This window comes from Cyprinodon tularosa, unplaced genomic scaffold, assembly GCF_016077235.1.
Source record: "Cyprinodon tularosa strain WSP-4 unplaced genomic scaffold, ASM1607723v1 ctg642, whole genome shotgun sequence".
Lineage (NCBI taxonomy): Eukaryota > Metazoa > Chordata > Actinopteri > Cyprinodontiformes > Cyprinodontidae > Cyprinodon > Cyprinodon tularosa.
The window spans coordinates 576935-602396 of record NW_024039388.1 but is presented as its reverse complement, the minus strand read 5'-3'; the positions used below and the strand labels follow the sequence as shown (position 1 = coordinate 602396).

Below are 25462 nucleotides of genomic sequence, written 5' to 3'. Positions count from 1 at the left end.
GTATGTATTTAATCAATATTTGATAGAGCTGTGTTTTAAACTGAATGACTTGAGTTGAGTAATTTGAGTTTACTTTAATAGTTTATAATCTACTGGAATTTGGGTCTATTCCTCCTGACTAGTGGTGAAACTAAACCAGATTTAAAGGCTGATTGGTTTACACTCACTTTTTCAACCTATCTCAGAGATTTCCTATTAGACTGAGACCATTGTTTTTTTTAGGATGCTTCAAAAATATTAATGACAGACCATTTGGAAGATCCATCAATGCTTATAGGCTTTAACGTTATATCTGATGTTCCAGGTGTTTCTTAAAAACTCAGACAACATTTATTGTCATTTTGCATACACAGAGAGTATACAAAACAAAATTTTCTTTTTGTAAAAATTTAGGCACAGCGTTCTTGCGTCATGAGGCATAACTTTCATGATTATGCAATGCCACTAAGGAAGCAGTGTGTATGAAAGAAAAATTATTAAATTTTCATTGTTAAACTTATCAAACAATATTATTAAATAAAACATAATAACATGTAAAACAGGTGTTTAAAACTGAACTTTGAGGCTAACCATGTAAGAAATGACTCCCACCTTGGCTGAAATGGTACAAAAAAGCATCTTCCATTTGTATCGATGTACCTCTGGGAAACTGGACTCTTTTTTTTTTTACTTTTAAAGATACTTAATACATAGAGCAGTCTGCAGGTGGATGATGAAATATCTATAGTACTGACATACATTAAGCCCAATCCTCTCACCACACACACACACACACACACACACAGACGAGGTTTAATTTCTTTAGTTCTGCTCTTAAAAACTGCTGAAATAGTTTTTATGCAGTATGAATCTAATGCAGTGTTGAAAAAAACACTAGTTAATAATATTAAATTAAAAATACATTTTAGTAATTGTGCAGGGATAAAGTTAAGGATAGCATTATGCTATTACTTTTTAATAGGTATCAAAATAATTAAACTTAAGGCTAAACATATTCAAGTCCAAAACTCTTGACTAACCTAGAGACACTTAAGTAAGCTAAGCTACTATATGCACAAAAAAGAAGAAATGATAGCGGTCAAAAACCATACTATGTAAAATCACAGTCTGGAATGGATTTTATGTTTGAGAACCAAAGTTTATCATGAAAAGTTTGGAATAAAGTTAGTTTTTAACTTATTAAGAGCAATTTTAGTTTTTACATTCACAATGCAAATACAATGAGTTAAAAATGATGACAAAATAATATTCCATGAAATTCTTTGCCTAAATCAGTAAAAAGTAAAAAAAAAATAGTATCAAAATACATAAACATAGTAACAACTAAAATCCTGACAGTTTAATGTAGACTGTATCAATTTTGTCATTCTTACTATATCTTAAATCCTAACATTAATAGTTGAAAGTCTTTTCAGACATCTTCAGTTGTAAAAAAAAAAGACAATAAAAGATGTCTAAGTCTAAGTCATCAATATAAAATTTGCTGATAGACCTAAACAGAACCCAGTAAGCAAGCAAACTGAATATTCCAGACACCTTTGAGATTAAATCTAGATTATCTGTTTTAAGATAGTGTATCTAAAATATGATAGTGTTGTATGTGTGTAAAGGGAGGATACTTGTTACAATTATTTGTACTTTTTAGAACTCAACCGAGGAAAGTCACTACAGTTTTGAACCAAAACGTTGTATGCCAGTGGAGCTGTTCAGACATTAATTTCATTATCAAGATCTAATTGAACTTTTATTGTAATTTTGTATACACTGAGTGTATACAAAACAAAATTAGATAGTAAATGAACATTTCCATTCCATAAAGTGCAGTAGTGATCAAATGTAAACAGTGTGGGAGAGGACAAATTGTTCCAGAGGACAAATTGTAAGAAGGCTGCACGTTTGCCAACCTGATCACATTTGATTTCGTTTTTTTCACTCATCTTCTATTCAAAATGTTTTTTACTGAGCATCTTTCCCAGATTTGCTACATTTTCTAAAGGTGATAAGATTTAAAAATCAGACATGATAGATTAGTAGAAAGAACAGCTAAGGTTTAACCTCTAGGTGGCGATGAGATAAATGCTGAGAATTACTCTAGCTCCAATCAAGGCTCGACTCACCTTAGCTACCTCACTGTATCTGATGGCAGATTTAAATGATCACTATGATTATTTTTACATACAGAATAGCTTTGTGTCATGCTGTAAACGATTGTTAGCAGTTTCGCTCCTCCAAGCACATTAAAATGGGTGAAAGTGAACCTTTCATGAGAGTGATCATGAAACAGAGAAAGCAGGGGAGATGATGAATGGATAGAGCATACTGGAGAGAGCAAGGATTCAGATCCCTAATCTCATCTGGCTTTATCTTTTACTCCCAGCAGTGTTGCATAATTCCTTAATCCGGCACAGTCAATCAGATTTACACAACTCTTGTTTTATTTTCTGAGGTGGTTGCCATTTACAACCAATGTCTTCATGTTGGGGCCAGCGACAGAACTCGCTCTCAGATACTGTGGAATGAATTAATATAAATATGACAATTGATCAAAGTATGATGTACAAGGAGACAATAAGGATGCTAAACTTTAGATATGTCAGCTAACGAGGGATGCTAGAAAACATTTAAGAATTTAGTTAGAATAGGTTGTAACAATAATGCAAAAACATTTAAATACTTTTTTGTCACCTGACATTTGTAAGTTTGGGACAGACTGTGATTAACAGGCTTGCTGCATCCTACAAGACAACTGAGGAAATAAAAAGCCAAACAGAGCTTAAACAAACATTTAACAGCATTTAACTTGCTGCATGCATAACTAGCATTTACATTTTCTTATTGTTTGTACTTGAAACATTGTTAACAATGCAGCCATTAAATCACCATCAGTTATCACTTTAACAATCGTTTAACCCACACCACCAGACACACATTCTAAAATTATATGGAGAATGTGGCTGGTTATATTTGGGGTTGGTTGTCACTGAAGTCCTGCCCACTGAAGGTATGCGTTATGATTTTCTTTGTATGCATTTTCAAACTAGTTGTCACGGACTAATTAAATTTCCATTTTGGCTGTTTGATACTTGATATAAAGGAGTGTAACTTATGATTTTTGCATTTATGTTTTTCTGTTCTTTAAACGATAGATTTATGCATAAACGCTGATTACCCTTTTAAAGGGAATGCAGGTTTTCTCTTTGCTAGACTATAGGATCCACTTGCTAGCCCAGCAAAGAAATCCTGGAGAGGATGGCTGTCACATGGGTCCAGTTCATACAGTGCATGAAGTGGAAACACCAAGAATGTACAGTACAACCAAAGTGTATTTGTCAGAACAGACTCAAAACGTGAGTATAGGAAACAGCAGAGATTAGGTAAGCCCCATTCTGTTTTATTTTTTTATACAGATTTATGCTATGTGTAACCTATACTCTGTCAGTTCATGGCATATGAGATGCAGTTGCCTTTTCAGATTAAAAGATTGTATTTAAAGACTAGTATTTCTCAAATAGATCTTTTTTTTTTACATATCCATCCATCCATCCATCCATCCATCCATCCATCCATCCATCCATCCATCCATCCATCCATCCATCCATCCATCCATCCATCCATCCATCCATCAGCTTGGGTGTCTGATTAGACACTTTTTAAAATTTGTTTTTGTTACACATTGGACTTGGATTAACTGAGCATAGCATTGATTTGGAGTTTAAATGAAAGCAAAAACAACCAACCTCTCCTCTTTATAGGGTTAAAAAAGGTAGAAGAGTAATACCAAACCTCAATGTATTCTCCTGGGATTTTATGTTTCAGACCAACACAAAGTAGTGCAAAGCTGTCAAGATACGACTGTCAAAATTTTTTGCTGAAAGATATCTCAGTTGTATGAAATGCATGCATTTTCACCCCCCAGATAAGAACAGATAGGAACTGTAAACAGAAACATTTACAGTTGCAATGGATAGAAAACCCTCTTTTTTCTTAAACAAATGTACAATGGGATTAAATGGGGATACAATTCAAAGTTTTCAGAAATGATAAAATGCCCAACATTTGACTTGTACTAATTAGCAACAACATAAAAACTGGTGACCATAGTTAACCAATAAGGCCATAACCTCCATATGTTTTAAAGATCTAATAGTTTGAGACTTTCATTTGTTACAAAATTAGCTACTTAGATGTATGAATTAGAAGCCAATGTCTTGTACAGAGCCAGATTCTTCAGAAAGCTAACAGCTGTTTTAAATTGCAGATTGATGATGGGTTACTTTTTCCTCTGAGTCAGAGTACAGAAGGATTTATACTAATGAGTTTCAGCCATCTGGGGGGGGCAGTAATGTGGGAGGATAAGAAGATGGTTCACAAAAAGCATACTGAAGCCGATTTTGTCTTTTGAAACAGTTTAGTTCTAAGTTACAGCTATGTTTATCACTTTCTCTTACTACATGCTTCATGACCTACATAGGTGTATAGATGGGTCCTCCCATGGGCGACAGCTATTCTCCAAGGCCAGCCTGCATCTGCTGCAGATTCCCAGGTGAGCTGAAATCTCTTGTTCTCTCCGGGACATCGTCCATCTGTTCAAATGAAATGACTAAATAACACAAATCCTTTTCACAGTTTTAAAAATTTTCAGGTCACCTACTGGAATACTCAGCTCCTTGTTTCAGAAAAAAAGAAGCCTGCGGGTATTTTAGTAGCCTGTGGCTGAGGACACAATCACCATTAAACCAGACATAATTCATTTGTGTTTCAAATAAATGCTCCAGATACTGAAATACCGGAAATGAGAATGCTTTAATCCACTGAGCTGTGTTGAGATGCTTTCATTGGTCCCCTGCACACACACACACATACACACACACACACACACACACACACGCACACACTCTGACTGCCACAACATCCTCTTTGCTCTGTGTGATGCATTGGTCTCAGTCTCTGGTAATCCAGCTTGGTTGTGCCTCTGAACATTGTCGTACTTTCTGCAATCTGCCAATTTCTGTACGGATGAACCACATTGGAATATCTTAAAGCATCGACTTTTCCTCTGTTTTTGGACCTCCAGCTTGTTGGAGCCTCAAAGGAAGTAATCAGCTCCTGCTGGACTCTCCTAGACCCTACTATGAAGTCCCATCCAGGAGTCTCAACAGTGCTGCCCATCGCTCTCTGCCTCAGTAAGGATCTGCTTTGAGCTGGTTTCTTCTATCTTTCATGGGTTGAACTTTTTCTAATTTATGCCCTTCATTCAATTGAGTTATTCAAACTAAATAAGTCTATTTAGATAAGCAGCTGAGCAAAAAAACTGTCTTAGAAATGAACTTTCCAAATGTTTTGCAGACAGTTTAATTATATGAAATAAATGTTCATGTTATATAAATTTCCAGCTGAGAAGCAAGACAATTAAGGTGAACTTACAGATAGGGAAAACTTATTTCTATAATGCAGATGTAGAGAAAAACTTGGATATTGTTATGAGGTCAACACAACCGTGGTTGTTAGCTTACAGCATGTTGTTTAAGAGAATGTTGAAGTTGTAAAGCTTATCTGGTTTGGATTGTGTGCCAAAGAATTAGAAAGAATTTCCCAAGTTTTGCATTTGGCTGTTTAGTTTAATGTAATGTGTTAAATGGAATTATAGTCTTCTCTAATCAGAGTTTGTTCATATTATGCTCTCACCCAAATTATTAAGTGGTTAGGGTTTGAGAGAAACAAATGCTATTTTTTCAGCATTTTATTACAGAGCTGGTACAGCACATTTCATATGCCATGGACTTTGAATTTAGCCAAAAAATGGTAAAAGTTTCAATGTGAAGCATATATGGTATTACAGCAGCTGTATAAAAGAAGGCTGCAACAGCTTTCCCTTTGACGGCCACATCTACTATGCTTAAAAACTACAGAGGCAATGCTAAATGAGAGATATACCGTATCAGCTTGTGTCACTTTTTTTTTTACTTCATAATAACATAAAAGCAAAAAGGAATGTTATCCTACACAATAAACAGATGTAGCTGAAAACTACCAACTGCTGACAAGCTAACTGGATCTCTACTGTTACTTCATCTATGTCCTGATCTATACAATATCAATGAAAACCTGATTAGAACTAATAGTAACAATATGCGTACAGTAGTTTGAATATTTGCTGCTATTTGAAGTGAAGGTATATCCATTATGTATGTTTTCTTCTTAATTTCTTATTTAGATTTAATAGGAGAACCGTATGTTCAATATGAAAATATTCTTTTTAGTCATACTTTAAACCAAGCTGAGGCCTAAACTGGGTCCCCAACTGCTTTTAAAGAAGAAAACCAATGTTGTATTTAGTTGCATACAGCAACCTTGTTGTGTGTCTAGACCTAGTAGTGCACAAATACACATGTTGGCAGGGTCATACTGGCAAAGTTGTTCTGATTACCTTTACTTTCTAATGGAAAATGTCTGTTAAGATAGGAGGGAATATTCTGGAACATACCAATTACATTTTAATTATATAAACAGTTGCATTATTAGGCTATCAATTATGGAAAACTGGGACATTTTAAGGTAATCTTGTATTTTCCTCCTCCATCACAAAAAATGTTAAGATATTGCACTTTAGGTTTGAATTTAGAAAGTAGGCTCATTTCATGTTGTTTTAATTTAACAAATACACTGTCCCTCTTTCTGACTAAACATTCATTTTTAACTCTGTGATGAAAACAGAAAAGATTCAAATCTCTGAGGGGTCGTTCTCTCCACAGACCGAGATTCAAAGTTTGTCACACAACAAAAATAACAGATGGCACCAACAGAACAATCTATGCGGAAACAAAATAATAGAAATAAACAAGCAGAAAGCCTGTTAGATGCACTATGTGGTGCTTACGTAGCCCGCTGTCATCGAGGACACATGAAACCTAAAGTATTTTATTCAAGAGATGTCATCTCTTTAGATAATTCAGTTAAAGTGCTGCTTAAACAGTCTCAGGGAAATATGTAATCTATGAGCTGATCAATGTACTCCAACAGCTTCAGTGCAGTAGTCCTGCACTAAATTTGGCTCTGATGGCGTATAATCTGTCCAGATGAATGGAGGACAACATATCTCTTTATTTGTTTGATCCATCCAAGCACCAGATGGAATTTTCCTACACTAATATCATTACAGAAAGGCTCTAGGATACTGTTCAAACACACATTCTTTGCATTTTTCACCTCCTTCAGGTTTGGCTCCTGTGTGTTTGGGAGCTGCCATCCCTGCTGCATGTGGAACCATCTACAAGAGCTTTGCTCAGTGTTTACTCTCACTTGGGGACAGCTTGGTGGAAACCCAAAAAGACCAAAATACACAAGATATAGACTCGATCTGCAGGTACGTATTTTTTTTTTCACCCTTCATAATTCAATTACACAGTTTAAACTTCAGTATTTTGAGGAATAAGAATGAACATTAATTTTCTTCTTCAGTGGGGAAATCCAGTGCATTCCATTAAAACACACAGAAGACAAAAAAAAATATTTTATATGTAAATAAGTAGGAAATGTGGATCCTAAAACATATGAGATTATGAAATTAAAGAATAAAAAAAGAAAAAAAAAACTTGTGTCAGAAACATTTTAGAAAGCAGTTTAAATATCTGTGTAGTTTTAGGCATAATGTTAAATTGTAGATTAAGCTTCATCACTTCATCGCTGAAATATGCATTGAATAATGCAATGAACATTTTTATTTACATCTGTTATCTTTAAATATGTCTTTTTTAGAAACTTTTTAATGTATTTTCAAAAAACACTACTTTATATATAATTTCACAAAGAAAAATAAAGCTATTTATCTCATAAACCAGCTTTTGGTAAAACATGGACCAAATATCCAATTGTTGAACTATTGCTGTAATAGATTAGATTATATTGCACACAGATGGACACTGTCTGTTAGTAAAGTAACATAAGTATGATTGCAGCTGTCCGCTGAAGACCTCAGGGTTTTTGTCAGAGGACATGAATGAACAGCGATTATCATAAGGACCATAGAACCCAGCAGACACGTCTGGGATAAGGTTGTGAACATGTCTTAAAGCAGAGGTAGCTTATAAACTATGTCCCAAGCTTCCAATATTTTACAAAGCTAATTTTTAATCCCTTATTTGTAACTTTAAATATGATGACACAACAGCGAAGCTACTGAGATAAGGCCACCCACAGAGTCTGACAGACTGGGTAGGTAGAACTCTAATCAGAGTACAGCTATGAGCATAACGGTGACTCTGGAGGAGCTGCAGCTCATGTTGGAGAAACTGTGACAGGACGACGGCCGGTCATGAACTCAACAGATCAGTCCATTAGAGAAGGATGGCACAAAGGAAACCCCGTTAAAGATAAGTCATAGATGCAGTCAGAATCATTGGAAGGATATAAAAGTTGATGGCCACAGTTGCTTTCCATCTAATTTGGCTAAAAACAGGCTATTTTACCAGGAAAAAAAAAAAACAATTTCCGTAGAGATTTACCTCGACGGTCTTGTAGCCATAATTGCAAATACAAACCACACCTCAGATTTTATCTGCAAAACTTGTAAACCATGTATCATTTCACTCCCTTAAAATTAAGTAATTTGGGTTGGTTTATCCTAATAAAATACATCAATGTTTATGATAGTAACGTGTATTTAGGCTACTGTGCTCATAATATCCCAGAGATCTGCTATGACTTACTTCAAAGTGTTTTTCCATCCTTCCTATCTTAAAGGTCCTGGAATGCTTTTCATGTCTGCGCCAGCACTGCCTTGGCTGGCTGTCCTGGAGAAGCGGCGGCTATCTGGGAGTCTCTGAGGCAAGAGTCCAGGAAGACCCAGTTTTCCGGAAACCTTTACGACATGTGTGCCAGCCGGACAACTCTTCCCCCCAGCGCTGTGCCTACACCTCAGAGCTCTGCCACCTCAGACCAGATGAACAAGGAGACTCTGAAAGGGCAGACACACAGGCTGAGCCCCACCAGCATCTCAATGCTTCTCCCTGGGTTCATCATTCTACTAGTTTCCCTCCGGAGTTAGTCCACCCAACAGAGACGCTCATGTAGCAAAGACACTTATCAAGCTGCAAGCTTTTGAACTGGTTTAGCTGGAGATGTCACTGTAAAAGTGTAAATCTATGGGGTTAGTCTTCTATAAGCAAGCCTAAGAAATGAACAAGATTTTGAAGGTGTTTATAGCAATAAATGTTTTATCTGACTGATGACAACTGTTCATCTGAAGGCTGCTCCAAGCTCAAGAACTTCAGCTCATCATGGACATTTTCAGTTCTAAAAATGTGAAATGATTTACTTCACTGGTTTGGTTCTTTTTCATTCAACACATCTAATGCTGGGCAAACGCCTAGTTTTTTTTATATTTATCAGACATAAACGTAGACATCTACGTTTCTAAGAAATCTATTTTGTTTGGTTTAAAGCCTCTTTCAAATTACAGACCTCATGACATACATTTTAATGTCTATTTATTGGAGCCTCTCAAAAACATGTTTTTTTTTTCCAATTACTTTGACCGAATCTTAGAAAAAATCCAAAAATAAGGACTAAGAGACTCTTTTTGACAGCAGTTTACTCATTTAGGTAAATATGAAAATGTTTGTACTGGCTTTTTCCTTATCAACCACTTCTCTTAATTTAACAGGACCTTTGATTAAGCAGCTTTTCAAACAACATTATCTACAGCAGAGGAAGTTGGAAGTAACATATTTGAAATAAAACCTGACTTCAAGTTAAAATGTTCATAGAAATTGTCCTTTCTCAAGAGAAAGTTTTAAATAAGCAGGATTTTAAAATAATGCTTTAATTCCTTGTATTTTATTGTGCAGCCAGTTTTTAAAATCTGAAACTTGTGCCCTACTTCTTTATGAATTTGGAAACGTAATAAAATGTTATCCTTTGCTTTAAATGTTTTCATTCAGTTGAACCTTTTTTCATCAAAGCTCCTTATTCTGAATTTCAGGATGCATCTAAGTAAAAGTAAAAATATCCTTTTGAAGCTCTCTCCACTTTTTAATTCTCATCCTGGTTTCTCTGCCACTTATCTGGTTTTTAAACCAATTGCTGATTTAAACACAAACAAAGCAGTTGTTTTTATAGTGAGTCCAGCTATAGTCATATCAATATGCGTAGGTGAAATGAGTGTGTGAGCCTGTATGTTAAACTTAATACTCTTAAGCCGTTTCATAACTGGAGATTCATGAGCAGATTAATCTAGTCTTTCTCTCATGCACAGAAAAGCGGGTTGTACCTCGAAGCCTTTAAAATTTATCCTCATCTCTACAGGTAGAAGACGATTAGTGGTGCATTAGGTTCTTAGCTATAAGCCTTTATTTGTGACAGAAGCACGACATCAGCAGGTGCGACGGGATCAGAGAAAAAAAAACTCACCACTGCAGCATCAGCTGTTTGTCCCAATAATCAGTGATTCCTCATTTCCATTTCCAAATTTCAGGGAGTTTGACATGCACAGACGTCATCAGTGCTGCTGACTGAAAAGCCATGGTTACAAATTTTGAGAAGATTAATATGCGATTCAGTTTTTGTCCTGGAATCTGTCAGCTGTCTTCTTTGGCTTTTAGAGGCTGTTTGATTTCTACACAATTACCCAGAAGGTATGCAAGGTCTATACTACAAATTTTTTGTTCCTTAAACATACATAGAAGAAACTACATAGAAAAAAAAAAGAACTTTAACTTTCAAACATCTGATTAGATTTACATTAGACGTATTCATTAAATGGAACCCTAGAAGCAGTGCTCCACAAAAAAAATGCATGTGCACAAGCCTGTACCCGCTCCGAAGAGGGAATGCATATTAAACATGTTAGAGAGAATGCACAAGCCCATATTTCCTCATGCACGCTCTGTTGAAAAGTTGCTGTTTGCATTTATCATATAAGCTTAATTTCTAAAAGAAGATTTACAAGTTTTCCACTATGTCAGACTCACCACCGGTAAGTGAAAAAGGAGACGAGCATGTTGGGCGGCCTTATGTACGGTAAACACATCACCAGAATGATTGACAATTAGGAGGACCACTTATTTTGACGATTCACCTGAAAAAAACATCCTTCACTATACCATTATATCATATTGATATCCTTAAAGTAATATGTCTCATAATTCTTGCAAAAGTTCTGCTTCATAATAAAAACAACAAATGGAAAAAATTTTTTAAAGAATCAAATGCTAGAGTAAATTGAAAACTTATGCCAGTTCACTTTCCTGCGGGAAGAAGTGTTGTAGCTCTGTTCTGCATAAAGACTCATGGGTTGCCTTTTTCTCTGATCCCTGAAGACAAATCTACTAAATGTTAATGAGAAATGTTCACCTCAAGTTCATCATATCAAAACAGCTTAAGTTCTAAATTCTTAATAAAATAATAAAATGGAATCTAATTTAGATTCTCTTAAAGGTGTTTTACGCACACCATTGTTCGCCACTGATCACAGAAACACAAATGGCTGTTTTACCACTACTGAGTATATTAATAGTTAGTTTAAATACTGACAATCTGATGGGAATATTTAAAGGTTAAGTTCTAAACTGTAAATATGAGCTTAGAAAAAGTAAAACTATCAAAAATAGTGCATTCCTCTGCTGAGCCCCACTTGGCTCTCATGTCATGTGATCTTCTGCCATTCAGTCCCTTGGCAGATTTGTCCCTTTATCATTGTTTTTCCCCCCTATTTTCTCTACAGTTGCTTCATGTTTAGCTTAACAAGGCTTTGAGTTATTGAGATCCAACTATTGATTTTTAAAATCTAGGTTGATTATTACGCAAATAGATTTCATAAAAGTGACCTCACATAAACTTTAGCACTAGCTAAATCTTCACTACAATAAAAAATGAATACTTCCAGTTAGGCAATTGAGGTGAACATGGTTACCTTGCCTGTTTGCATGGCCTTAAGCGGTTGGATGCAAGGAGATATGAAGAAGTCGCAGATCAAGCAGGTGTTCACTCACCAACATTAACAAGGAGACTAATGTACAAAACTCCTGAGGTCTCAGCAGCAGCCCTGAGTAATCTTAAAAGGAAGCATTTATTAACCTAATCCTCCTTAAACATACTAATAAAATATATTATTAATCAAAATAAATCTCAAACATTTATACACAAACATATGTGTACAACAGGACTAAAATAATCAAATACTTAAAAAAGAAATGTTACGAAACATCCAAAATGTTTAAAAGATATTTTCAAGTTCTTCAATTAAATTCATAGCATCAACTTTAACTCTTCTCTTCCAAAACCTTGACATAGGAATATTTTAGATATCAGAGCCATTATCCTGCTGCTTTTACATGCATCCCCTCCCAAACACACCTGTGTCAAATGGATGGCTTGTTACCAGGCCTTTGCATGGCTGACTGGCATTTTTAGGGGGGGTAAAGCTGTCTGACTCAGGTGCGTTGTAGCTGGGATGTATTTAATTTGCACAGTAGCACCTCTTAAATACTGGACTTGGACATCCCTGTTTTAAGGAAGGAAAATATGAACAGCTAATGTATTTTCAACTCTTTTGGAGATCCTTAGTTGGAGCCCTGTCAGTTAAGACTGCTATCCATTCATTTTTTTTATTCACAGGAGAAGGGCCCTTCATCAGTGTCACCCAAAGAATAAACTTTACTTTGTTTTATATCATCAATATCAATATTTTAAACTAAACCCTTCATACAGGTGCTGGTCATAAAATTAGAATATCATGAAAAAGTAGATTGATTTCAGTAATTCCATTTAAAAAGTGAAACTTGTATATTATATTCATACATTACATACAAACTCATATATTTCAGATGTTTATTTTGTTTAATTTTGATGATTACAAATGACAACAAATGAAAATCTCAAATTCATCATATCAGAAAATTAGAATATTACTGAAGACCAATAAAAACAAAGGATTTATAGAAATGTTGGCCAACTGAAAAGTATGAACATGAAAAGTATGAGCATGTACAGCACTCAGTATTTAGTTGGGCCTCTTTTGGCCTGTATTACTGCAGCAATGCGGCGTGGCATGGAGTCGATCAGTCTGTGGCACTGCTCAGGTGTTATGATAGCCCAGGTTGCTCTAATAGTGGCTTTTAGCTCTTCTGAATTGTTGGGTCTGGTGTATTGCATCTTCTTCTTCACAATACCCCATAGATTTTCTATGGGGTTAAGGTCAGGAGAGTTTGCTGGCCAATTAAGAACAGGGATACCATGGTCCTTCAACCAGGTACTGGTAGCTTTGGCACTGTGTGCAGGTGCCAAGTCCTGTTGGAAAATGAAATCTGCATCTCCAAAAAGTTGGTCAGCTGCAGGAAGCATGAAGTGCTCTAAAACTTCCTGGTATGTGGCTGCGTTGACCCTGGACCTCAGAAAACACAATGGACCAACACCAGCAGATGACATGGCACCCCAAACCATCACTGACTGTGGAAACTTTACACTGGACTTCAAACAACGTGGATGAAGTGCCTCTCTTCTTTTCCTCCAGACTCTGGGACCTTGATTTCCAAAGGAAATGCAAAATTTACTTTCATCAGAGAACATGACTTTGGACCACTCACCAGCAGTCCAGTCCTGTTTCTCTTTAGCCCAGGCAAGACGCTTCTGACGCTGTCTGTGGTTCAAGAGTGGCTTGACACAAGGAATGCGACAGCAGAAACCCATGTCTTTCATACGTCTGTGTGTGGTGGTTCTTGAAGCACTCACTCCAGCTGCAGTCCACTCTTTGTGAATCTCCCCCACATTTTTGAATGGGTTTTGTTTCACAATCCTCTCCAGGGTGCGGTTATCTCTCTTGCTTGTACACTTTTTTCGACCACATCTTTTCCTTCCCTTCGCCTCTCTATTAATGTGCTTGGACACTGAGCTCTGTGAACAGCCAGCCTCTTTAGCGATGACCTTTTGTGTCTTGCCCTCCTTGTGCAAGGTGTCGATGGTCGTCTTTTGGACAACTGTCAAGTCAGCAGTCTTCCCCATGATTGTGTAGCCTATAGAACTAGACTGAAAGACCATTTAAAGGCTTTTGCAGGTGGTTTGAGTTAATTAGCTGATTAGAGTGTGGCACCAGGGGCCATCAATTTTGAACCTTTTCACAATATTCTAATTTTCTGATATGATGAATTTGAGATTTTCATTTGTTGTCATTTGTAATCATCAAAATTAAACAAAATAAACATCTGAAATATATGAGTTTGTATGTAATGTATGAATATAATATATAAGTTTCACTTTTTAAATGGAATTACTGAAATCAATCTACTTTTTCATGATATTCTAATTTTATGACCAGCACCTGTATATTCACTATGAAATAAAAAATGTATACACAACACAGTCTATCCTTTCTATTTTTCCATGTTCCACATTGCATTTTCCTTCCTAAACATGATTTTCCTCTGTTTGCCATAGATAACTCATCTTCAGATGCACCGCTGCTGTCAATAAATGAACATAAAGGGGTAGGGGTAGACTGTACACCACAAAACGCTCACTTTAGTGTCACAATTTTCACCTCAGTGAGAAATGCTTAACAGGCAAATTCAAACCAAGCATGTGTGGGTCTATATATTCAGTCACAGCAGGTAGCCATGCTAGTTCCCTCTCAGGGAACAATCCCTCTGCTTGTGGAGCTGTGAGTTTTTTAAGTTGGGCAGGTGTCATGGAGGAACTGGCCCGTGAGAGCATCAGCCTGCTGGCCCGGTCCGCATCACATGCCGATCCACCAAGGCTCGGCTCATTTGGAGCTGTCTTCATTATGTTGAAGTCTGCACTTGGAGCTGGACTGCTCAACTTTCCTTGGGCCTTTAAGAAAGCAGGGGGTGTGAACACTGCCATCACTGTGGAGCTGGTGAGTGCAGCCTGAGCTTTTATTTAATGCAAAGCTGTAATTAAGTCTATTCAAAGCTAATCAGAAGGTTTTTGTGAGTACGTTCTGGTGATGGCTCGCAATCATCTCACTCTGTCTCTCCCTTGTGTGAAAGGCCCAGATTTTTTCACAGGTGAGCTCTAATGAAGCTTCAGCTTTTAGTGAGGATTTGTACTGAACTGCATCTGACTCTGATCAACCTGTGTGCTTTGAGTGAAATTTTGCTTTGTAAGCAAAGTGGCAGATTAAGCTGGATCTTTATGTCTTAGGATTTTCTTACTAATTTCAAATATTAGGAAATACCTGTTTTGCTCCATAGTGTAATTTCTTACCTTTTCAATGTATATGGCACAAAAAATAAAAAATAAATAAAAATACAATCCTTAGAAACATGCATTTTAAAAGTTTTTACGTATTTTGTATTTACAGGAACAAATAGGTATGTCCTGATTAATTCCCTACATTGTCAATGTGGGCAGCTAACTATGTTCTCGGACATCAACAGGTGTACCATACCTATTCTAATGTGTTGCTAAATGATATAGATATATCAATACCTCCAAGTATTTATGCTTGTTTGAATCAATATACTGTATCTCCTGCTGTAGGTGTCTCCCCATAAGTATAAAAACAAGAGTTTGGGTGACTACATTTGGCTTCATCCACAATCAATATAAAATAGTCACTGGCTATTTTTTCGTTGCTGAATATCTGGATTCTAATTGTTTCCTTTGCCCACATGCACATATAGTTGTGCACTCTGGATGGGTTTCATTTATTTAATGTTTTTTAAATGGTATTCTCCTTTAAAAGAAACAATTTAATATGCCTCATTGGTAAAAGTTAACTTTTCCTACCTGGAGTTTCAGCTTTTTTTTTTAAAGAGGATGTTGCTTTATTTTCCTGAAAAATAAAAACAATCTAAACATAATGTTGTATTATAAAACAAGTTGGATTTTGGTGGCTGAACACAATCTTAATGTCCTTTATTTTCTTGTTTTTAAAAGAACATGTTGTTGAGATTAGTGGCTCTATCAAAGTTTTCTCATAATTAATGGAGGCGCCCCATACTAACAGACTATCTGCATGTGAAGCTCTTCAGGTAAATTTTGTCTGTAAGGTTCTTTTTGTTTCACATTTTTAGCCTCAATAGGTACCAATTTTAACTGACCCAATCTCTTAAAAAAAAAAAAAACATTTTGTTCAAAATAACTTTATCATTATGGACTGAGCTATTTTTCTGAAAACAGAGGCTGTGAAACTCCTTCCCTGTGTAGATAAGTTTATAATGTTCCTGCAGCTGAGAAAAGCTTTATCCAAGGATTATTGTTGAAGCCCTCATTATATTCTCTGCAGGTATCTCTGGTGTTTCTCATCAGTGGTCTGGTCATCCTGGGTTATGCGTCATCTGTCAGCAGACAGAAGACCTACCAAGACGTAGTGAGGGAGGTGTGTGGACGTGCTGTGGGGCAGCTCTGTGAAGTCTGCTTTTGCTTCAACCTTTTCATGATTAGTGTTGCCTTCCTGGTGGTGGTGCAGGATCAACTGGAGAAGCGTGAGTAAAAGTGTGACGAGCCCAGCCACCATATTTTATAAAAAGATCTCCTTTTGTTGAGCTTGTTCTCAAGTGATCTAAGCAAAATTCTATTTGACAGACACACTTGCTGTACAATTTGATTGAATTAAAGACTATCTGAAGTGGCTGCAAGTTGCTCTGTTTTGTTTTTGTAACAGGTGCAATAAAGGTCCTCTCGCTACATCTTATTGTGTCAGCTCCTTATCTTTGCACTTTAGAGCAGCCTTATTTCATTTTAGTAGCTAACATTTATACAAAAGCAGTAACCTATTGTTCATTGCACTGAAAAAAGGAAGAGTATCAGGAGTCAATTTGATGATTTAAAACAATGGACAAAACAGCATTAGGGAAAGTTCTTTTAGTTATTTTTAACTTCTAAATTTAGGATTTCAGCTTCTTTTCTTGATCTTCAGCTGCACAGTTGAAGCATCCACACTGCCTACTTTGTTATATTATCATACCCTGCTTTTAGATCTTGGCTTTTTTTTAATAAACAATTCTATAGACAATTTTCTGGTACTAATTTGCAGCGTGACCTTTGTCTTGAAGGGGAGAAAGAGAAACTTAAAAAAAAAACAAAAAAACAAAAAACTAATCTATAGGGAAAAAAACAACAAAACAATAGTTTTGGCTATAGCCTGATGAAGAAAATATGTTTTTTTACTGAAACATTTGCTGTGTTTGAACTATTTAAGACCAAAACATCTTCAGTAATTGTAAATTGTATGGCAAGCTTTAGCCAGTGATGCATGATGTCCACTGCAATGGTCAGATGATTAACTGCACTTTCTTCACAACATAAAAGCAAACCTTTAAAATTCTGTTAATCATACAGGACAGACCGCTGAGCATAAACACTTTAGAGACCATTTCAGGGTCCCTTTTAGACTGAAGAACCCATTGAGTGATGACCTCAGGCCTCAATCTGAACCACAGAAAAATCTACCGGTATGTGCAAAGCAATAAAGCTGACAGTGGCTCCTCCACACATCCCCTCCAAATCCCTTTAAGGCTTAAAGACGCATCCATATGAAACAAAGCTGAAATATTATTCAGCAGATAAAGATGCATTTAAACAGCTTATCATTCTTGGTGGTTACCTTCATCAAAAAATTCACAACAGACTGTAAGATTTTGGCATCTGTAAGATCAAATGCTCCCATTCTTTGAACATTATCCTAATAAATGTATGCTTTTTTTTTTCTCCAGTGTGCATTTCTCTGTACGAGACTGTGACTGGATCAAGTGAGGCAGACATGCCTTATCACTGGTACACTGACCAGCGCTTTGCCCTCTTCATTATGTGCCTTATCATCATCCTTCCCCTGTCCATCCCAAAGGAAATCGCCATACAGAAATACACAAGGTACTCCGCATTCATCCTATCTCTGCTAAGAGGTTTTCTACTTATTTCTTTAAAATATATTTTTTTTACGTCAGTGTATTAGGGACGCTTGCTGCTACCTATCTCTGTGTCGCCATCCTTGTCAAGTATTATCTAATGGACAGCCACATAGCTGTTACCCCAGTGCAAAGCCAAGGGTCAGTAACCCTCACTTTCCGTACATAGGTGTGTGTGTAGATGTGTAGTATTCTTGTCATGTGTGCATCTGTCAATGTGTGTATCTTTCAGAGTGAGCTCCTGGGCCTCTATGTTTAGCGTAGTGCCAACAATTTGCTTTGGATTTCAGGTACAATCCCCTTTAACCACATTGAAGTATATATATATATATATATATATATATATATATATATATATATATATATATATATATATATATATATATATATATATTTATAGAATTTTTTGTTTTCCTCTTTCCTAATTTGTCAGGCTTTCAACCTACTTTATTTGTTTTACGTCTTTGTACAAGACCATGACCTGATGTAAATATATATTTGCACAGGAAAAATATCTTGAAGGAAGAGAATCTTTGCTTTCAAGGTTCAAACTAACTTTAAGAATAATCTAAGCACTGAATTTCACATTCATTGTGAAATTGCCAAATAAAACACACCAACAAAAGTCCTTTCATGGCAGTTCTGAGGCTAATAAAAATTAGTAATTGAACTTTATTGATCTCACATTGGAGATTTTACCTCTGCATTTAACCCATCTCGTTGGGGAGCAGTGGGCTGCCATTGTGCACCACCCAGGGAGCAGTGTGGGATTAAGGGTTCTGCTCTGAGAGCCATAGTGGCAGTCTGTGCGAGCTTGTTTAAAACTCAAAACCACTAGGCCGCCACTCCCCAAATATGCTAGATTCACATAAAAGGATTGCTAATTGGTGTCAAAATTATTGTGCTTTCAAATATGTTTGTCTTTATGGAAAATTCACTCTTTTAAATTCACAGATGTGGTCTTTGTTCTTACAGTTAAGAACAAAAAGATGGTAAATATGTGTTAATAATATTTAGGCCTTTATTGGATGTAATCCTGAGTGAAATAAATAATGATCTGTGCAGACATTGTGAAAACACTTTAACAAATCATGAGGCATCCTTCTGTATTTGAGTGCAGTGCCATGAAGCCTGTATAGCAATCTACAGCAGTATGGAGAACCAGAAGCTCCTGCATTGGGTGGTCATCTCTGTGCTCTCCATGTTTTTTTGCTTGCTCGTCTACACTCTTACGGGTGGGTTCCCTTCTCAAATGTCTGTATTTCTCTCTAACGTACTAAACCTGAGCTCCGCTTATCAAGTTCACCCTGTCTTTCACTAGGTGTGTATGGCTTTTTGATGTTTGGGCAAGAAGTGGCCTCAGATATTCTTATGTCATATCCTGGGAATGACGTGGTCATGATTATCTCCAGGCTCCTTTTTGGAATATCGATCATCACCATATATCCCATTATTCTTCTGCTGGGGAGGTAAGTGAAACAGGGAAGTGTGTGCTCTCATGGTGAGGTTTCTTGTCTAAGGATTCTGATATGTTGTCTATTTGGTGCAGATCTGTGATCCTGAACCTTCTGTTACGTGTTCAAAGAAATCGCCGGGGAGTTTTCACCCAATCATTTGAGAGTCGCTGCAGAGTCATTCTAACTGTAGCCTGGATCTCCTTCACACTTCTGATTGCTATGTTTGTCCAAGACATGGCTGACGTCATCAGCGTTATTGGAGGAATCAGCGCCTTTTTCATATTTATCTTCCCTGGTGTGCAGGCACTTAATTTGTTTATTTAGAGCCAGTTTCACTTTATTTTCTTGCTGGGAACTTGTTTATATATAGTGCTGGAGTCAGACTCTATACTTGAACTTAATCTTGGCAAAAACTCCATGCTAATCACATTTTCAATGGCTGTTTAGTTGTAGCTTTATTATTTTTGTGAGTGAATGCTGTTGGCTTTTCGCTTAATCAGAAGTTGCATTAGGAAGTCATTATAACACACACCCAGACTGGGTGAAGATTTTATGCTGCATACCCTTCCTTATTTGAATTACTATTGAAGACATGCACTTACCCTGTTCTTATACACCAGATTAGAACATATTTTTTTGGGCAGTCTAAAATGCTCAGAGTATTATTGTATCAATTAAATGTAACCCACATGACAGTACCAAGACATGGACATAACAAAAAATAAGACATGGGTTGAGATGTATAGTTTTTGAGATGGTAATAGGGCCTTCAAGACATTAAAAGACACTGAAAATGTCAATTTGCATTTATATACTATTACTCATCAGATGCTTTGTTCACAGCTCAAGCAATTCTGGAGAGGAAAAAGGGTTCTGGTATTGTAGATGACAGCAAATATTCATATGTCTGGTGCTTAATTTGTAAAGATGCAAACTTGTAGGCTCTTATTTGACTCTAATTTAACTTTGTAAATCAGATTTTTAATGTCTTCATGCAATCATGCATTGGTTCTAAACCTTGATCCCCTGCTGTACTCCAAATCTTAACTGTGTTTTTGCTCCTGCACACCTGAGACATGCACAACAGTGATTCCCAAGGGCCAGGGATTAGAAACATTATTTCAGTCGATTCCATTCAGCAAGAATCTGTAGTTATTGTTCTTCACAAAAATCTGTCAGGCAAAGATGCATTTAAAAGTAAACTTCTTATATATTTCCTTCAATACAACTAAAAACAAGTAAAGCAAAGTCAAACTAAAACGTGTACCATTAGTTCAGGCAAATAAACATAATATTTTTTCCACACAATATCTCACTTGCTTTACATTAAATGGGCAAACTGGGAAATCTGTGTTTTATCAAATTGTGATAATTTAGCATGTACAGAGTTACTTTATTTTGGTCACTTTCCATTTAACAAAAGTAAAACAATTACTCTCACACACCCCAGCTCTTTAGGTATTTGCTCTGAGTGTGTTTACTGCCACACAGTAGTTCTAGCTTGTACACAGATCCATAAATGCGAGTAGAAGTAAGCACTTGTCCACCAACAATAACAGCAAAGTCCCGCCAGAATGGAGTCTGGACAAACAAGCTCTCAACATATTGAAAACAAAGAAACCATGGAGTGAAACACCTATATGCTTGTGGTTGCTGCAAAAGAAAATACAGTTGCAAAATTGGTTAAAAAAAGTTTGTTTTTTTTCAAAATTTTTTGCAAAATTGTTCAACCCTAACTGTAATGTATTAAACACAAATCGTTTTTCATGTTCTTTTTTTGCTTGTATCCTGCAGGTCTTTGCTTAGTGTTCACAATGCAAACTGAAGATGTCTCCCCAAGAGTCCGGTGAGTCTATCTGCTGTATTAAAAGCTAGGCAGTGTCATAGGGCACAATATATAATTCCTCAGGGCAACCAATTTCAATGGAGAAATTCTAATAAAAACAATAAAAATTGATAAGGTATGAAAGGCAATAAAATTTAAGACGGTAACCATGGCAGAAAATATAAGATATTGATGCCATCTGCTATCAAAACATGCACATTACCTTGGATTATAAATGGTTCACTTTTTGGAAATACTGAGCACTATTTACTGAGCACTAAATACCAGAGCCAGCTATAGTAGGTATCAATCAAAAATGTCCATACCATTTTTAAAAGTTGTTATTTTAGAGCAGCAGTTTAAAAACAGCCATCCACTGTACAGAGAATAATCTTGCAGTGACGGACATTCATAATTAACTGCCAACATTCCCAGGTGTGGTTGTTCAAGTAACTTCTCCTTAATCCCTCATGTGTCAATCCTGTCTAAAGCTTTACAGAAAGAATATAGACAAAAATCAGCACTTCTGAAATAATAATGTTGTTTTGAGAGAGGAGTCTAAAACTAACAAAGGACACTTTTGGCATAAACTAAATAAAGCAATCCAGGATAAGAACCTTGCAACAATGGTGAAGCATAGAGGTGGAGGTGTCATGCTTTGCAGATGTTATACAACAGCTGGACGTTGCCATCTCACAATCACCGAAACCCCTCTAAATTATACCATGTATCACAAGAAAAGGATGTAAAAAAGGAAAAAAGCTTTGAAGCAAAACTGGACCCTGCAACGTGACATTGCCCCAAAACACACCAAGGAATCCATTAAGGACTGGCTTAGTATTAGTAAATGGAATCTCCTGGCCCGAGTAGTCCGTTATCTTGTAAGGTGATTTTTAAATGGGTCTCTTTATGTAGTAAATACCTTAAACATCTCAGTGGATGATAGAGGGAAAACTTTGAGTTATTAGAGGGCATATGTCTAAACTTTTTCCTCAGTTGGTTTTTATATTTTTTTTTATGTCTAAACGAATATAGGAATGTAAATTTCAGTGTTTACCTTTAACTTAATCACTTCCCTTCCTAAGGATGAGAGAAAAAAAAAAAACATTGATGACTTAACATTTCTATTGAAAGTTGTCAATTCCTAACAGGGTGATCTTGACATAAGTACTGTGCATAATACTTGAATATTTAACATTTCCTCTTTGATTTTCCTTCCAAGCAGTCTGACTTTATTTATTTTTTTAAATCTCCTTTAAGCATACATCATAAGTTGCATCAAATGTTATTAAGTATTTTACTGGGACCCGTAGCAAATGTCCTGGAGCAAGTGCTCCTGTGAAGTAAGTCTGGTGTAAGGCCTGTGCTCTGCACTGCAATTAGGATCCATATTTAGATGTCTCTATAGTGTCTCAACCCCATTTTGTCAAAAGGCTGGTATAAATTGATTAGGATATACCTTTAATGAGAGCAGGGCCACTGTTTAGATAGATGTTTATTACTATTATTTTAGGTGTGTGAAACCAAATGGTTCTAAAAGCAAAAAAACAACACACACAATAATCCAGGTAAATGTAAATTTGATTTAGATAAAACAATCTTTGATTAAAGTCAGCTGTTCTCATTTCTTTTCATTGCAGGGATATTTTAATCATCTGGGGAATCATAACAATCGTGGTTGGAGCGTTCATCTTTGGACAGAGTACCACCATCGCTGTAATGGAGATTTTCCACAAGTTCTGAGCTTATTAGTTCTGTTCTTCTGTAGAACCCCCCTATTCTGTACAACTGAACTCTGAATTTGTATTGCAGAATTTTAATTGTAAATATAAATAATGTATTTTGTCTTGAGCATAGCTAAAAAAACAAACAAACAAAACAATGTCAATAGGATTGCTCACTATGTGTGATTAGAAAATCTGTGTTTGGAATGCTTTTTGCAGAAGATGTTTTTGTAATAAGTCTGTATATATATATTTATGATGGTTTAGTGTATTTGCAACATAGGTGTTAGAATTATTCTTTGAGATGCCTGCCAGGGGGCGGTATTGCATCATTTATGAATGACTAAACTGTTTTTTTTGTGTGTGTGTGTGTGGGGGGGGGGGGGGGGGGGGGGGTTGACATGTTGTGGTATGATGCTGTTTTTAAATAGAAAAAAAAAACAATGAAGTGATGGTTTTTTGTCACATCACTAATTTCTACATTTATGTATTCTCCATTTTTCCACCATGAATCACAACAGTGGTATAAATCTGAAGCGGAGGTGGGCAGAAATCAGCTGGTTAGTATTCATCAACTTCAAGCTACAATAACTCTTGGGTCACAGCTTGCAAGCATGTAAATGTGAATAGCTTTACAATGGATCTATCACCTGCATGGGTCAGTCTGGAATCAGAGGTGTGCTATTTGCAGCAAAAATAATCAGAAATGCAAGAACCACATACTTTTCTTTACTAGCGGAGATACCAATAATGGATTTTAAGCATGGAAATACCAAGCAGCTTTTTTTGATTTTTCTGTTACGTAATAGATGTTTTCATCTAGTGTAGAACTACTTTGAGGGGCAGCCTGTGATATTGTGGCTGTGTTTATTCCTCGGGATTATAGTTTGACCTGGCCAAATGCCTAAATCCATGAAATGCAGGAGGGAAAATACATGAAAACAACACAAAGCCCTTCATAAAGTCTGCAGCTTGTTTCTTTGTGAATCAGCCTGCTGGCTTTATAAAGGAGATGTGGTTTTAATTTGTATACAGCTTTCCAACGATTAACACCGCTGCTGTCTGAACAGCCAGGAAAAATAAGGTTATACTTAACATTTTTAGGTTTCAAGGCATTATTTAGTATAAATATGTTGGCATGATGACACAGCTGTTAAAATAAAAGATTTGTTTCTCAGCTTCTTGGTCATAAAGCAAAACTAATTTATTTAACCCCATGCTTTAAATGGCTCATGCCAACTTAGATGACTGTAGGCACAGCTTTAATCCAACTGGAGCTTTTTGATTAAGTTTTGAGATGTATATTGTTGTTGGTTCAGTAATGATTTTGTTCACTGAGTGGCCAAGTTCCTGTGTCATGTTTGCATTCATGGATTTCACATAGACAAAAAAATATACTTGCCGTAGGACCTTCACTGACATCTGGTTTTATATCCTGAACTCTGTGGCTAGCAATTGGTAAGCCTCTGGCATAACTCTGCCTGGGCATTTGACCACTCTTCTTCTTGCTCGTTTAAACAGTGGTGCAAAATGAAAGGCCCAAACTCTCCTTAGGGTTTCATAGGGCTGGATAAAATGAAAAGAGTGAAATTTACAACAAACCTGAACTCCTAGATTTCGCATGGATCATCAAAATAAGTGGTCCTCCTAATTGTCAATCATTCTGGAGATACGTTTACATAAGGTCGTCCTCCTTGCTCATCCCCATTTTCACTTACCAGTGGTAAGTCTGATATAGTGGAAAAATTACAAATCTTCTTTTTGAAAGTAGGCTTGTATGAGCGATGCAAACAGCAACTTTTAATCAGAGTGTGCACCAGGATAAATGGGCTTGTGCATGCTCTTGCATCCATTTAAGAGGCGTTACCTCTCGTGAGCGGGTTCAGGGTTGTGAATGTGCCTTTCTTTTAAAGTGGAGAGGGTGGGCCTTTGGAGAAATTCTCAAAAATCATCCACTATCCTTTTACTAAAACTGTTTTAGACACTGCATGCTGCTTGATCGATTTTTATACAGGTTAATTAGTTCAATGGTATCTGGCTGCCTTTTAAACGTCAAATTGCTTCTGATAAGAGCCTTAGCCAAAGACCAGAAGGGAAATAGATGATGTCCATTAAATTCCTGCATTTGACTCTCACGCAATGATGTTAATCTTCAGGCCTTTTGATTTTTAAAATAAATTATATATATATAAAAAAACATTTGGCAGATAAGTATCAATTACTTGAATCAAGAACAGGAACACTGAGTGTATTAATGCAGTGATTCCATGTAGGTTTCTGTATGATCTTCGTTTTCTTTACATTGAGGTGATGTACCTAAATCCTTCAATAGCTTTATTCAGCTCCCATTCCTTTATTGGACTGGTGACCTTAAATCTCTGACCTTTGGGTCAACCTCTGAGAGATAATTCCGTTAGCGGTAGCAGGAGTCTACTCTCAGCCTATGTGCACAACAGATCAGTATGATCTTTCATGCTGTCTAATCTGCTTCACAAGTAATCATCTGCAGCTGTCATCCTAAAGTCTGTGAATCTGTTGGCTGGGGTTTGTTGGAAGGTCTTTTTTACAGCGATACTGGAGGGAAAAATATGTGAG

At 36.4% G+C, this 25462-nt stretch overlaps 2 protein-coding genes across 2 annotated transcripts; both read left to right on the top strand.

Annotated features, from left to right (window-relative positions):
* Positions 1 to 4894: 4894 nt before the first annotated feature.
* Positions 4895 to 9925, top strand: nrn1lb (neuritin 1-like b). The gene is made up of 3 exons (XM_038308643.1): positions 4895 to 5183; positions 7216 to 7363; positions 8740 to 9925. The coding sequence occupies exons 1-3, from the start codon at positions 5132 to 5134 to the stop codon at positions 9041 to 9043; spliced, it is 504 nt and encodes a 167-aa protein (XP_038164571.1). The 5' UTR covers positions 4895 to 5131; the 3' UTR covers positions 9044 to 9925.
* A 4752-nt stretch (positions 9926 to 14677) lies between these two features.
* slc38a8b (solute carrier family 38 member 8b) lies at positions 14678 to 23230 on the top strand. Its single transcript, XM_038308613.1, has 10 exons — positions 14678 to 14866; positions 16241 to 16439; positions 17670 to 17826; positions 17901 to 18002; positions 18094 to 18151; positions 18982 to 19096; positions 19183 to 19330; positions 19411 to 19613; positions 21113 to 21164; positions 22784 to 23230. The coding sequence occupies exons 1-10, from the start codon at positions 14678 to 14680 to the stop codon at positions 22884 to 22886; spliced, it is 1326 nt and encodes a 441-aa protein (XP_038164541.1). The 3' UTR covers positions 22887 to 23230.
* Positions 23231 to 25462: the final 2232 nt, after the last annotated feature.